Consider the following 12,070-nt stretch of genomic DNA (forward strand, 5'->3'; position numbering starts at 1 on the left):
ACTTTTTTTTTTTTTTGCGTATCTGAAACTTTTATTTTACTCCACTACATTTCCTCTCAGCATCTCCGTTACTCGTTACTTACAAGAAATGTTGAGTGAATAAAATCTTAAAATTCTGTTTCTGTTTATTCTCTTTGAATTTGAATTTGACGTTTAAGGTGTGGAGACCCTGAATATTATGCTTTAAGGAAGCCACAATAAAGTTAATTTTAAAAGTTTTTTTTACTTTCACTTTTACTTACTTACTAATAGTTAAAGGTGCAGTAGATAAGACTTATAAAACTAACTGTCATATTTGCTGAAACTGACCCTAAGTTCCAGTAACTACACTCCCTGTTCAGATGCACCAATCAGGGCCAGGGGGGGTGTCTAACTGCGTGTCAATCACTGCTCATGTACATTCATTCTCCCTTGTGGGGGGAGGCTTTAGTGGAAAGGGGGGAGGGACTGAGAAGTTGTCAATGTTCAAATGTTTTGGCTAAATCCTGGATCTTCCCAATCCTACATACAGCACCTTTAAGTACATTTAATATAAGAACATTAGTTTTGATACTCAACAGTAAATGTCAGATACTTTAAGACTTTAACTCAAGTAATAGGATATTCTAAAAGGTGACTTTAACTTCTACCAAAGTCATTTTCTGGTAAAATACTTTTACTCAAGTATTGCTTTCCAGTAATTTATACAAGACTGCACATGAGAGCCACTTCTGGACCTTTTGCTGTTATTGTTGGAAAGGTCAAACAAGGATCCTTTGGTTTTTTTAAGTGACATTTCAGTAGTTTGAATGTTCAATTTAGCCTAACAAGCAGCTACTCTCCCAGCTTTAAAGATTCTAGCGCATGCATTAGCTTCTGAATGAAGTGATGATTAGTAGACCTATTAAAGTGAAGTCCAACTTAAATAAAAATAGCAATAATACAGTGTATAAATGATATAAGTATAATCCATCCATTCAGTTTACTTTAGTAAAAAAAAAAAAGTATTAGCACCAAAAATAAAAAATGCTATTAATTATGCAGAATGGCCCACTTTAAAATAATACATATTATCTTATAGGAATATAATTATTGATGCATACATTTAAGGCAGCGCTGATTTATAGGCCTATTATATAGGCCTAACATTTTGTATTTATAAGTAAACTAACTAGTTGTCTAATTAAAGATAAAGTTAGATAAATGTGAGTAAATAGTACAATATCCAAAATGTAGTGGAGTAGAAGTAAGCTAAAGTAAAATAAAAGTAAAGTACAAGAAGGAAGGCTACAACCAAATTTGTACTTAAGTAAACCCCTACAGAACTTGAATAAATGTAGTTAGTAAGTTACATTAGACCACTGGCAGTTATTATAAACTACTTATACGGTAAGTCAAGTATTTATAGTATATTTAATGTAAAACTTGGCAAAGTACTCAAACCTGCTTCTGTGGTAGGACTATAGGTATCCTTAGGCACACATTTTGCCGTGATGACACACACACACAAGGTGAAAACAATACCAGTGCCGCGGATGGTAACTAACTTTTTAAAACTTTTTTTTAAAGAGAAATAATGTGAACTTATTCAAAAGCAATTGCTTATTCACACTTCCAGGAGATATGGAGCAACAGAAGCATTGATTTGGAGTAATGCTTGTGCCCACGTGAACAATATGGTCCAACATTCACTCTCCTTTTAGCTTTGTTTTTGGTCTCCACCCACTCCACTTTGTTCACCATCGTTTTAATATATTTCTATTTAGACTTTGTTAGTCTAAAGTTTGTGTACCAGTTCACAAATGGAAAATGGAACTGACACAAATGTAACTCAATAACAAAAGACTATGACATGTCATATTTAGTAGTCTTCTTACAGAGCCAAATAAATCTATGGATCCAGTTTCATCGCCTGCCCAAAGATAGATATCTTTATATGTTAAGGTTTGTAAGTTAGAGCTTAAAGGTGCCCTGCCACACAAAACCGTTTTTACTTGCATTTTTGGAAATCTGTTAGATCTATGTGTTATGTCATGAATGTGAAAATGAACTGCTACCTCCTCTGTCAGCTCCACTGAAAAGAAATAAGCAGAGAAATCAGGCCAATTACAAAAGCTGGTCAGTCTGACATCATGTTGCCTGAGCTCATTACTATTCATGAGCTCGCCCAGTTGCGCTGGGTAAAGGATGCAGACAGCCAGGCTCTCACTGGCTAGCTGTTAGCCAGTCAGAGTCAAGCAGCTTAGCTCGTTGAATATTAATGAGCTGAGTCTTCCTGCAGGCTTTCTACACCACGCTAGAATGGCTTGAAACAAGGTAACCCAGGCATTTTTTCCAAAAAAAAATGTTGCAGAGTCCATGGTAGAACTTCAGACATTACCGCAAAGTAATGAAATACTTGTGGCAGGGCACCTTTAAATTGTCAGATCATTTGGGACAGTGCCAATACATGCCAGCAGGAAGCAGCATTTCACCTGCCAAGGAGGAGGAAAAGGAGGAGGTGTGTGTTTTGATGCTGGCATGGATTCAGGAGGGTGTACAGGGATGATGGGGTTGTATGTTATGTGCTACATCCACATGTTTCCTGACCTGGTCACTTCTACAGGGACTCCCTGCTTACTAAAGCACCTACCCCCCCTCCTAACCAACACTTCCTGGATGGCATTCCACACCAACTACACTTTTGGAAAAGCTGGAAACAGAAGACATTTTCCATTTCTCTATCTGCTTTTGTTTTCCAAATTCAACATGAGGGGATTGCTTTGAACTCTGGCCCACTGAAAGACAAAGAGACACATAAGAGGTGATTTTTAAAGAATCAGGGGGGAAACACAAGAGAAAAAAAGACTGCAGGAAATGTTTGAAGTTGTGTGGGACATATTACATTTTCGGGTCTTAATATGAGTGATGTGTGCTCAGTGTCTGCATCACACTTTAAATTACACACATAGAGCATAGAGACCCTAAATATCTTTTTTGTTTTCTACTATAGAGAGCTAGAAGAAGTGTCTCTATGAATTCAAAAACAGTGTTTGCATTAAAATCACATTACATCACAATCCCTATTCACAAGTAAAAAGCTGTGAATTGTCTTGGCACTGTTTGTGTTATGCTCTGACATCGCAAGAGGGATTTCTAAAGTCAGTGTAACACAATTCAATACAGAAAGAGTATGCACACAAAGCACTCACGCACTGAGAGAAAGAGAGACAGACAGACAGAGAGAGAGAGAGAGAGAGAGAGAGAGAGAGGCTGGGAGGGGTGAGTGAGTGTCTCCACTCTGCATTGTTGTGCAGAAAAGAGGGCACAGTACATTTGGGGAAACAGAAACACACAAACTACATTCCACATTCTACATTCCATTATTATTATCGCACAGAAGCCTGCCTAGCTACTAAATAAAAAAAGGATATAATACAATCTGAATTAAAATATATAGATAAAAAGCATAACATATGTGATATGTTTTTTACTGTACATCTTCCCAACCACGGTGTCAAATGGGTTGCTTTTATATATTTATTTCAAATAAGTATACATCAAACAGTCTGAGTTTTCTGGAGCTGCTGCCCAACTGAACTCAACTTTATAGCACATTATACAACTCAGTTGACCTAAGTAACTACTAAGCAGAGAAAAACAGAACGAAAGAGAAGCGAGAGCGAGAAGAAATGAAAATGACATGTTAATGGCAATGCCCACAGAAACCACAAACATACAGAGACGCAGCAAAAAAGACTTCAGATGAAAAACAGCGGGTTAGTTTAGGCACAGTTAAAGGAATAGTTTAACTTTTGGGGAAACACTTTTTCTCTGACATGAGAAGATTGATATACCATTAAAACAGCAAGCCCTCTAACTACCAACTAGGTCCTTTATTCTCTCTAATACAGGGGTGTCAAACATACGGCCCTAGAGTCAGAACCAGCCCGCCAAAGGGTCCAATCCGGCCCACTGGACGACTTTCCAAAGTGTGGAATTCTCAGAGATGTCATTAATTCCAATTTTCTTTAATATTCCCATTTGTCCACCGGGGGTCATGCTGTCCAAATAAGAGTATTCAGGCCCTTTGCTAAATACGCTATTATAGATCCCATGTGCTTACATAAAGGTTACACACTGTCAAGCTTGGGCTACTGCTATGCAGGAGCCGGCAGTGGAAAATGTCTAAGTCAAAAAACTGAAAAATGGGACACAGTGTGTTCGGCCTCATGGGTAAAAGTCCTGTGTTCTTCCGATCCATATACACCACCACAACCTACATGGGATGTGACACTCTTATACTTCATCACCTTACTTCCTGCTTTGCTCCTGTAATAATTACCATGGCCACTAGTCACTATAAATGTAAATATGAGTCGTAATTGCTTCTTAAACAAACAACTTATGAAAGTGTTTATCAGGGGAGGACAGTCTTGGATAAACAGGAGCCTTTGGTCAGAGGATCTCAGGTCACCATGTCACACTTCTGCAGCAGTACCTCTGGGATTTGTTAGCAGGACACTAAAACGTGACAAACGTTTGACAAATTACGCACAAGCTACCGGATACATTGCACGCTGCAGTGTGTAAGAAACAAAGGGGAAAGAGTAGAAAGTGAACAGTCTCTCTGTCTGTGTGTATCCTTCATGTGTGGTATTTTCAACTGACTTTGTCTGAATCTGTACATACTGATTTTGAATCTTCTGCAACACAAATCTTATTTTATGGCATTCTACAGTACCCATGGAGCACCAGCTTAACTGCAATCTTTTCATGGGGAATAAGAAGGGGGGGGTCCCACTCTTGGCCCAGTAAAAACAAACAAAGAGGACACTGAGGACAGAGAAGGGAGGGGAGCAGGAAACAGTCCACACTTCCTCAGACAGGATACTGTGCTCCTCTAAGAGGCATCCTGGAATCTAATGCCTCAAAGGCTTTACCGAGTCTTTCACACAAACACACTTCTTTTCCTTTGACACATTACTGCATTGTGGAGAGGAGGAACACACGGAGTGAGAACTGTGAGTGGAAAGCTCAGCAAAAAAAACGAGCATGAGTGAAGTACCAAGGCCATGAGGTCGGACAACATCACGCGCGGTGACACCAGGACGCAGATCAAAGTGTGAAGAACTGATGAGGTTTTTACTACTTCTACTCCGCTACATCTCTGAGGGAAATATTGTTCTTCTTACTATATATTTATCTGTACATTTATCTGTAGTTGTAGTTTACAAGACACATTGCAGAAAAAAACTTTACATAAAAATATGTATGCACTTATAGTGCTTTATTTAACTAGTAGCAGTATATAAAGTGATTCAAATTTTACCAACCACACTATTAAAATGCAGCTTTCATGTCAATCCATCAGCAATTATAATGACCTAATGTCTATATTAATATTAGGCCATTATAGGTAAAATGTGGAAGGCAGACCTTTTACTTGTAACTATGAGTATTTTTACATTGTGATACTGTTACTTTTACATTACTAAAAAATCTTAATTAGAGCTGAAATGATAATTGATAAGTGATAAGTTGGATATCTGATGACAGAAAATTAATCAGCAGCTATTTTGATAATCAAATAATCATTTAAGTTTATTAAGCTTATTCCAGCTTTTTAAATGTAAATATTTGCTGCTTTTCTTTTTTGATATTATATATTTTGGTTGGACAAAATAAACAGTTTCAATATGTCCACTTAGGCTAGGTCTGATATTGGCATTTATCATGTTTTTTGTTTGTTTTCGTTTGTTTTTTGCATTTTATTAACCGATAATTTGACAAGGGAAAATAATTGTTAGTTGCATAATACATTTTACTTTGTATGTCCAAAGTCAAACTGATGCATGTTTGAGAGACTTTGACCAGACTGTATGGTCATGATGGCACATGGACATGAACTTTTTGTTAGATAAGTAGCTATGGAATTACATATTTAACTATCTTGCATACAACTAACTTATTACGATTAAATAATTACCTGGCATTTCCTGGCATCAATTTCACCCGGAACTATTGTGACCGTTTCCCGACGGTCTCTATTCTGCGTTGCACAAAACAATGTCCACAAACTTGAAAATGACTTGGGGCTCGGTTAGCTACACTTTGAGCCTTGCTGATGTTTTATGGTCTTTTCTGGCTTTATTTTTCCTTCTGGCTTTCTGTGCTCACAAAATCTCATTGCACCTGCCGAGAAAATATGAAACATGTCGTCTTTACATGTTATTTCAGGATCTTATTCGGTACGGAAAAACCAAACAAAACCTCAGAAGAGACGACTGGCTGCGGGCATTTGACGTCCCAAAAAGGTAACGGTCATTTAGGAAAACACGTAGACAAACGTGATAAACTGTAATATAATGAATTTATAAATGGTGTGTATAATTAACACATTTGTAATATATTTAACTGGAATTCTAGGGGTTAATTTAAAACTTGAATATGTCTTTGCCTATTTAGTTACGTACTCACCAATCATAACTTGAGCTACTTTTCTCTCTGTTCAGCTGGTTCTGGCATTTCTATGCCATCTCTGTTGTTTGGAATGGTCTTCTCCTGGCCTTCTACCTGATCTCCATATTCCAGCATCAGTCATACCCGTTATTGCTGACTGGGGTATTAGACTTTTTGACAGGTGTTCCCAGCACTGACAGTCAAGGTAGGCTCTTTTTAAAACTTGATTTTGGCCGATATTCAATATGCCAATATTTTCAAACTCATTTTGGCCCATACTGATGTATATAAACGTTTCCCCTGATATACATACACTTTAATTTTACTGAAGAGAAATCCAAGTATCTCTTGTGTACTACATTTACCTTATTATACTCATGTGTTGTAGATGAGGCGATACACAAGACAAACAGCATTTGATTCTACCATAAGTGTTTCATTTTACAAATGTAGACACACATTCACACCTGAAAAATAGGTAAATTATTTCACTTGGAGGAGAATAAGTGATATGTTAGTGCCACATTTTATTTTTAAGTTCAGACTTCAAACTTCAGTCCTTAGGAGTAAAATAAATAAAAATACATTTTCAAATAAAAAATGTACATCATCTCCTACTTGAACAGGTCTGCCAAATGCTTCCCTGACATAGTAGTTGACATTGTACTGAAACTTACAGTGGTCAAGTGCACAAAAAAAGCACATTGTTTTAAACAATTGTGTATTTTGGATATGTGGGGTTGCTGCAAATGTAGCCCCTGAAGGGCCTTTCAAATCCAAGGCCCTTTGGAATACCATGTGCTGCAAGGTATCTGAAATGTTTGCGTGTTCCGAATGCAAGCCCAGGCTCAGTACCTTCTTTAAGACTTTGCACCACAGAAACCGCTGAATCTGAATCAACAGTACAAATCAATATCTGATGGCCGTGAGGTGCAGCATGTAAAACATGGAGTAACATCCTACTATCAGCCTCCTCATGGCTGCCTGGAGACATACAGTATAACTGCATTACTATTTCTTGTAAGAATAGTACCTTTACTAATAATTGTAAATCAGTGAACAAGCGTATGCAACATAACTCGTTATTTTACATGTTACATTACATAGAAAAAAGAAAGCATCCTTTTAAAAAAAAAAGAGGGAAGGAAGGAAATATCTGACTGCTTGAATGTGTTGATGAAAACCATGTGTAGCAATACATAAAAATATTGAGGAGGTGGCGCATCATGATGCATCGTAATTGAATTGTGAGACCAGTGAAGATTTACACCCCTAGTCGGTAGTCTTATCACATCGGATGTAATGAGCTTGAACACGTATAGTACCTGTTTGGCGGCCATTCTGGAATACGGTCGCCATGGCCCTCATGGGCAAAATTTCCAGTGCATCGATATCTATATCTTTTTACAACATATAAAATATAATCTGTGCCAAATATGTTGCTTTTATCGCAAAATGCACACTTTTTATGCTTAACCCTTGTGTTGTCTTCCCGGCGACCATGTCCTCCTGGGTCAAAAATAGAAAATTAACACTTTTTTTTCTATGACTTTGACACTTTTTCTGACATTTATTTCCCTTTTGTCGTTTTTTTCGACGCTTGACAAATCTTTTCACTACCACTAACACCAACTTTAGTTTTACACTTATTTTTGGAATGAATGGTCAATAAACCTTGTGTATATGAAATTATACCTAATTCTTTAATAATAATAAAAAAGCAGAAATTATGAATTATTTTGACTAATTTTAGAGGAACGTATGTTGATGGATAATGAGAGACTTGTCTCAAAGTTTAGTCAGTATACTTTTTAAACTGTTTAAATGACTAAAACAAAAAAATAAAACCCTCAAAATTCAATGAAAGTAGTGATCATTAATTGTACTTGCGAAGAGCGTTGTAGGGAACCATCCATGTTATTTTTGGGTAATTTGGTTGAAGAGAAACTCATATTTCTGATATAGACATTTTGAAAACTGGTCACTTTTGACCTGAGGACAACAGGAGGGTTAACTGCCCCACTTCTGGTAATCCTACTGTCTTTAGTCCCACAGCTGTCTACTCTGCTGGTGCAGCTGCTGCTCTGCGTCCACTCCCTCCGGAGGCTGATGGAGTGCCTGTTTGTCAGTGTCTTCTCTGATGGAGCCATGCATTTGGTGCAGTATGTGTTCGCCGTGTGCTATTACATCGTAATGGGGCTGACGGTGCTCTGTTCGGATCGTCTGGGAAAAGGTTGAACTGAAATCACTTCTCTTTACATCTGCCGTTCACTGGTTCTCCCTATGTGGTATTGATATTTGTGATGTTCTTTTTAGGGACTGGAACCCTCCTCTCTCAGCTGGACTGGTTTCACGTGGCTGGAAGCGCACTTTTCATTGGAGCGTCACTGATGCAGCATCAATCCACTGTCCTGCTGGCCAGGCTTCGCACAGGAAAGTCAGGTATGCTGTTTCTGGGTGTTGTGGGTCTTTTACTACAAATGATGTATACTGAAATACTGCTAATTATTTACCAATTGACCATAATTATTAGAATCGATAGGTGTTTTTTGCTACCTCCTGCTCTGTAGAGCTGAGGAGAATTGCAGAGTTGGTGGTCTGTGGGATTATCACAAGTTATTTATTTATTTGACAGTGTACTGTTTCTTAGCTGTACAAGAGTTAGCTATGAGCTAATTTATTTCTGTAGTCCCAGTGAGCAACACCTTTCACATTACACCTAGTCATATAATCCATATAAATATATTCACTAGTGCAGCTTTAAAGATCCCATGGCATGAAAATTTCACTTTTATGAGGTTTTTTAACATTAATATGTGTTCCCCCCAGCCTGCCTATGGTCCCCCAGTGGCTAGAAACGGTGATAGGTGTAAACTGAGCCCTGGGTATCCTGCTCTGCCTTTGAGAAAATAAAAGCTCAGATGGGCCGATCTGGAATCTTCTCCTTATGAGGTCATAAGGAGAAAGGTTACCTCCCCTTTCTTTGCTTTGCCCGCCCAGAGAATTTGGCCCACCCATGAGAGGCCCACCCATGAGAGAGAGAGAGACATCATGGCTTTCAAACAAGCAAAGTGGCAGTTGGTCAAGGCCACACCCTCCACCTTGCACCCCCCCTCTCTCTCTCCTCCTCAATAGCATTTAAAGCTACAGACACAGAAATGGCACATACTAAGGAAAGCTCATTGTGGGACTGGCTCTAGTGGCTGTAATTCTGCACCAAGGCTGAATTTTGGGAAAGAGACTTCAGATACAGTATTAGGGGACCACTAAGGTCTATATAAAAGAGACTTCAGATACAGTATTAGGGGACCACTAAGGTCTATATAAAAGAGACTTCAGATACAGTATTAGGGGACCACTAAGGTCTATATAAAAGAGACTTCAGATACAGTATTAGGGGACCACTAAGGCCTATATAAAAGCATCCAAAAAGCAGCATGTCATGGGACCTTTTAACATAGCACATACATAACCAATGGATTAGTAAGGTAAACCACTTGTCTATCAGTTTTATGCAGACTGATCTGTTTTCTGTTTGTTGTCGTTTGTGTCTTTCAGGGAGAGTGGAAACGCTGGCTCACAGAGTGCCAGAGGGAGGCTGGTTCGAGCTGGTGTCATGCCCACATTACCTCGCAGAGCTACTGATCTACGTCTCGCTGAGCTTGGTTTTCGGAGGCTTGTCTCTTACCTGGTGGCTTGTTGTTCTTTATGTGCTGTTCAACCAGGCATTAGCAGCGCAGCTTTGTCATGAACTTTATATTAGCAAATATGAGTCATATCCGAGGCATAGAAAAGCATTTATACCTTTTGTGCTGTGAGTTGTTATTGGTGTCTTCTGTTTTGCGTTCCTTTTCGGGAACTGTAAAGTCCCAGAAAAATGTCAAAGACGCCTGGTGATATGAAGGTGTGGGAGTAAAACTCACCTCCCTCTGAGCACTGATTGACAAAGTGTTTTCGACTAATGAAGCTGCTCAATAGCCAACGGGACAAAATGGACTGTAGTCAACAGCTCCCGAGTGTGAATGTGAGGCCTGGCAGTACTGCAGTAACATTCTTCCACAGCAAAAGTCTCTCCAGGTGAGAGGTGAGCTGTTGTGTCATCAATGTCACCAAAAATCACTTGTTCTTTTATGAAATAAAGGATAAAATGGGAAGTGTACTTAATGTGAGAATGTTGAGAAATGGAAATATTCAGATTTTCTGTAAAACAGAAGGCCAAAAAACAAAAGCTATGAGAGTCCGCCATCTCATTAACAGGCCAGTTGAATGCTTTGTTCCTGCGGGTAGAGATGTTAAGGGAGTAATATACATTAACTCTGATATTACCAAGAGTGCCATAGTTAAACATTTACAGAGAGCTGAGATTGAGTCTGCCAGTAGGTTTAAAAAAAAGATGGCACAGCTGTGTTGCTTACCTTTTAAGCAAGAAACCATACCACCAAGAGTAAACATGGGGTAAATGAGTTTCCCAGTGAGAGAATACAGACGTCTTCCATTGCGATGCTACAAGTGTCAACGGTTTGGGCATGTGGCAGCTGCACGTAAAGGGAATAAGAGATGTGGAAAGTGTGGGGGGGACCATGACTTTGCACAATACCAGGTTGTGGAAACAGTGTTGCAATTGTGGTGGTAACCATATAACTTCTTTCAGGGGGTGTGGGTATCATATAACAGCTGTGGAAGTGGAAAAGATTAGAGCTGGAGAGAACATGTCTTATGCAGATGCATTAAGAAAAGTGAAGGGCTCAGGGGAAGCTAACAGGCCAGTGGGCACCATTGTCCCTGCACTGCCAGAAAAAAGGGGAACAATGCAGATAAAGGAAAAGCAGTCACTTCTTGCATTCATGGTAGATGTGATATGGGCAGCTAGAAATATAAATATAGCCAAAAGGTCAGATGCTATTAAGATTGTGGTAGATGCTGCTGAAAGGTTTCTTGAGGAGGTAGAACTAGGCCCAGAGGAGTCACACGTGTTCATGAGACAGAAGTTGGAGGTGCAGGAGAGAGGGAGGGAGAGAGAAAGGAGGTCCACAGCTAGGAGTTAGGAAAGTGGTAAAGAGGCGGAAATGGATGTGAATGAACGTGATGATAATTAATCTGTTGACGTTTTACATCTTGCAATGGAACGCAAGGAGCTTAATTGCAAATGGTCAGGAGTTTAAAAGATTTGTGCATGTATTTAAAGGAGAGTATAAACCAGCTTGTGTGTGTGTGTGTGTGTGTGTGTGTGTGTGTGTGTGTGTGTGTGTGTGTGTGTGTGTGTGTGTGTGTGTGTGTGTGTGTGTGTGTGTGTGTGTGTGTGTGTGTGTGTGTGTGTGTGTGTGTGTGTGTGTGATGATTTACAGAGCAATGACAAGGTCAAAAATATTAGATTAAAAAAACCGGATGTAATACAGGCCAAGGCTCTGAGATTATGTTGTGGGCCCTTCGTACCACCCCACTCCCAGCTTTATTGGTTGAGACGGGGGAGATGCCATTGTCAATTCGACGAGAGAAACTGGCGATGCAGTATGTTGTTAAACTGTGGGGATATAAAGAAGAGCACCCGGCAAAAGCAGTTCTGAATAATGCTTGGGAGTGGGCATAAGGGAAAAGGAAGAAAGAGTGTTTTTTGTTTAACATCAGCAAAAAAGTTGAGAAACTGGGACTA

At 39.1% G+C, this 12,070-nt stretch overlaps 1 protein-coding gene across 2 annotated transcripts; it reads left to right on the forward strand.

Annotated features, from left to right (window-relative positions):
- The first annotated feature begins 4,912 nt into the window (after positions 1 to 4,912).
- Positions 4,913 to 10,568, forward strand: srd5a3 (steroid 5 alpha-reductase 3). 2 transcript variants are annotated; one of them, XM_028587987.1, is made up of 6 exons: positions 4,913 to 5,081; positions 6,199 to 6,275; positions 6,474 to 6,625; positions 8,468 to 8,653; positions 8,737 to 8,862; positions 9,979 to 10,568. In XM_028587987.1, exons 1-6 carry the CDS (start codon positions 5,034 to 5,036, stop codon positions 10,236 to 10,238), a joined length of 849 nt encoding a protein of 282 aa, XP_028443788.1. In that variant the 5' UTR covers positions 4,913 to 5,033; the 3' UTR covers positions 10,239 to 10,568. The 2 variants fall into 2 exon arrangements, with proteins under 2 accessions (XP_028443788.1, XP_028443787.1); XM_028587986.1 differs by lacking the exon at positions 4,913 to 5,081 and having other exon boundaries at positions 5,964 to 6,275.
- Positions 10,569 to 12,070: the final 1,502 nt, after the last annotated feature.

This window comes from Perca flavescens, chromosome 9 (assembly GCF_004354835.1).
Source record: "Perca flavescens isolate YP-PL-M2 chromosome 9, PFLA_1.0, whole genome shotgun sequence".
NCBI classification, from domain to species: Eukaryota; Metazoa; Chordata; class Actinopteri; order Perciformes; family Percidae; genus Perca; species Perca flavescens.

What these genes read in the sequence shown, in the direction of transcription:
- srd5a3 (XM_028587986.1), top strand. Translation starts at nt 6,028, where the DNA reads ATGTCCACAAACTTGAAAATGACTTGGGGCTCGGTTAGCTACACTTTG. An exon ending in GCATTTGACGTCCCAAAAAG is followed by an intron (nt 6,276 to 6,473) that starts GTAACGGTCATT and finishes CTCTCTGTTCAG; the next exon opens with CTGGTTCTGGCATTTCTATG. An exon ending in GCTTCGCACAGGAAAGTCAG is followed by an intron (nt 8,863 to 9,978) that starts GTATGCTGTTTC and finishes TGTGTCTTTCAG; the next exon opens with GGAGAGTGGAAACGCTGGCT.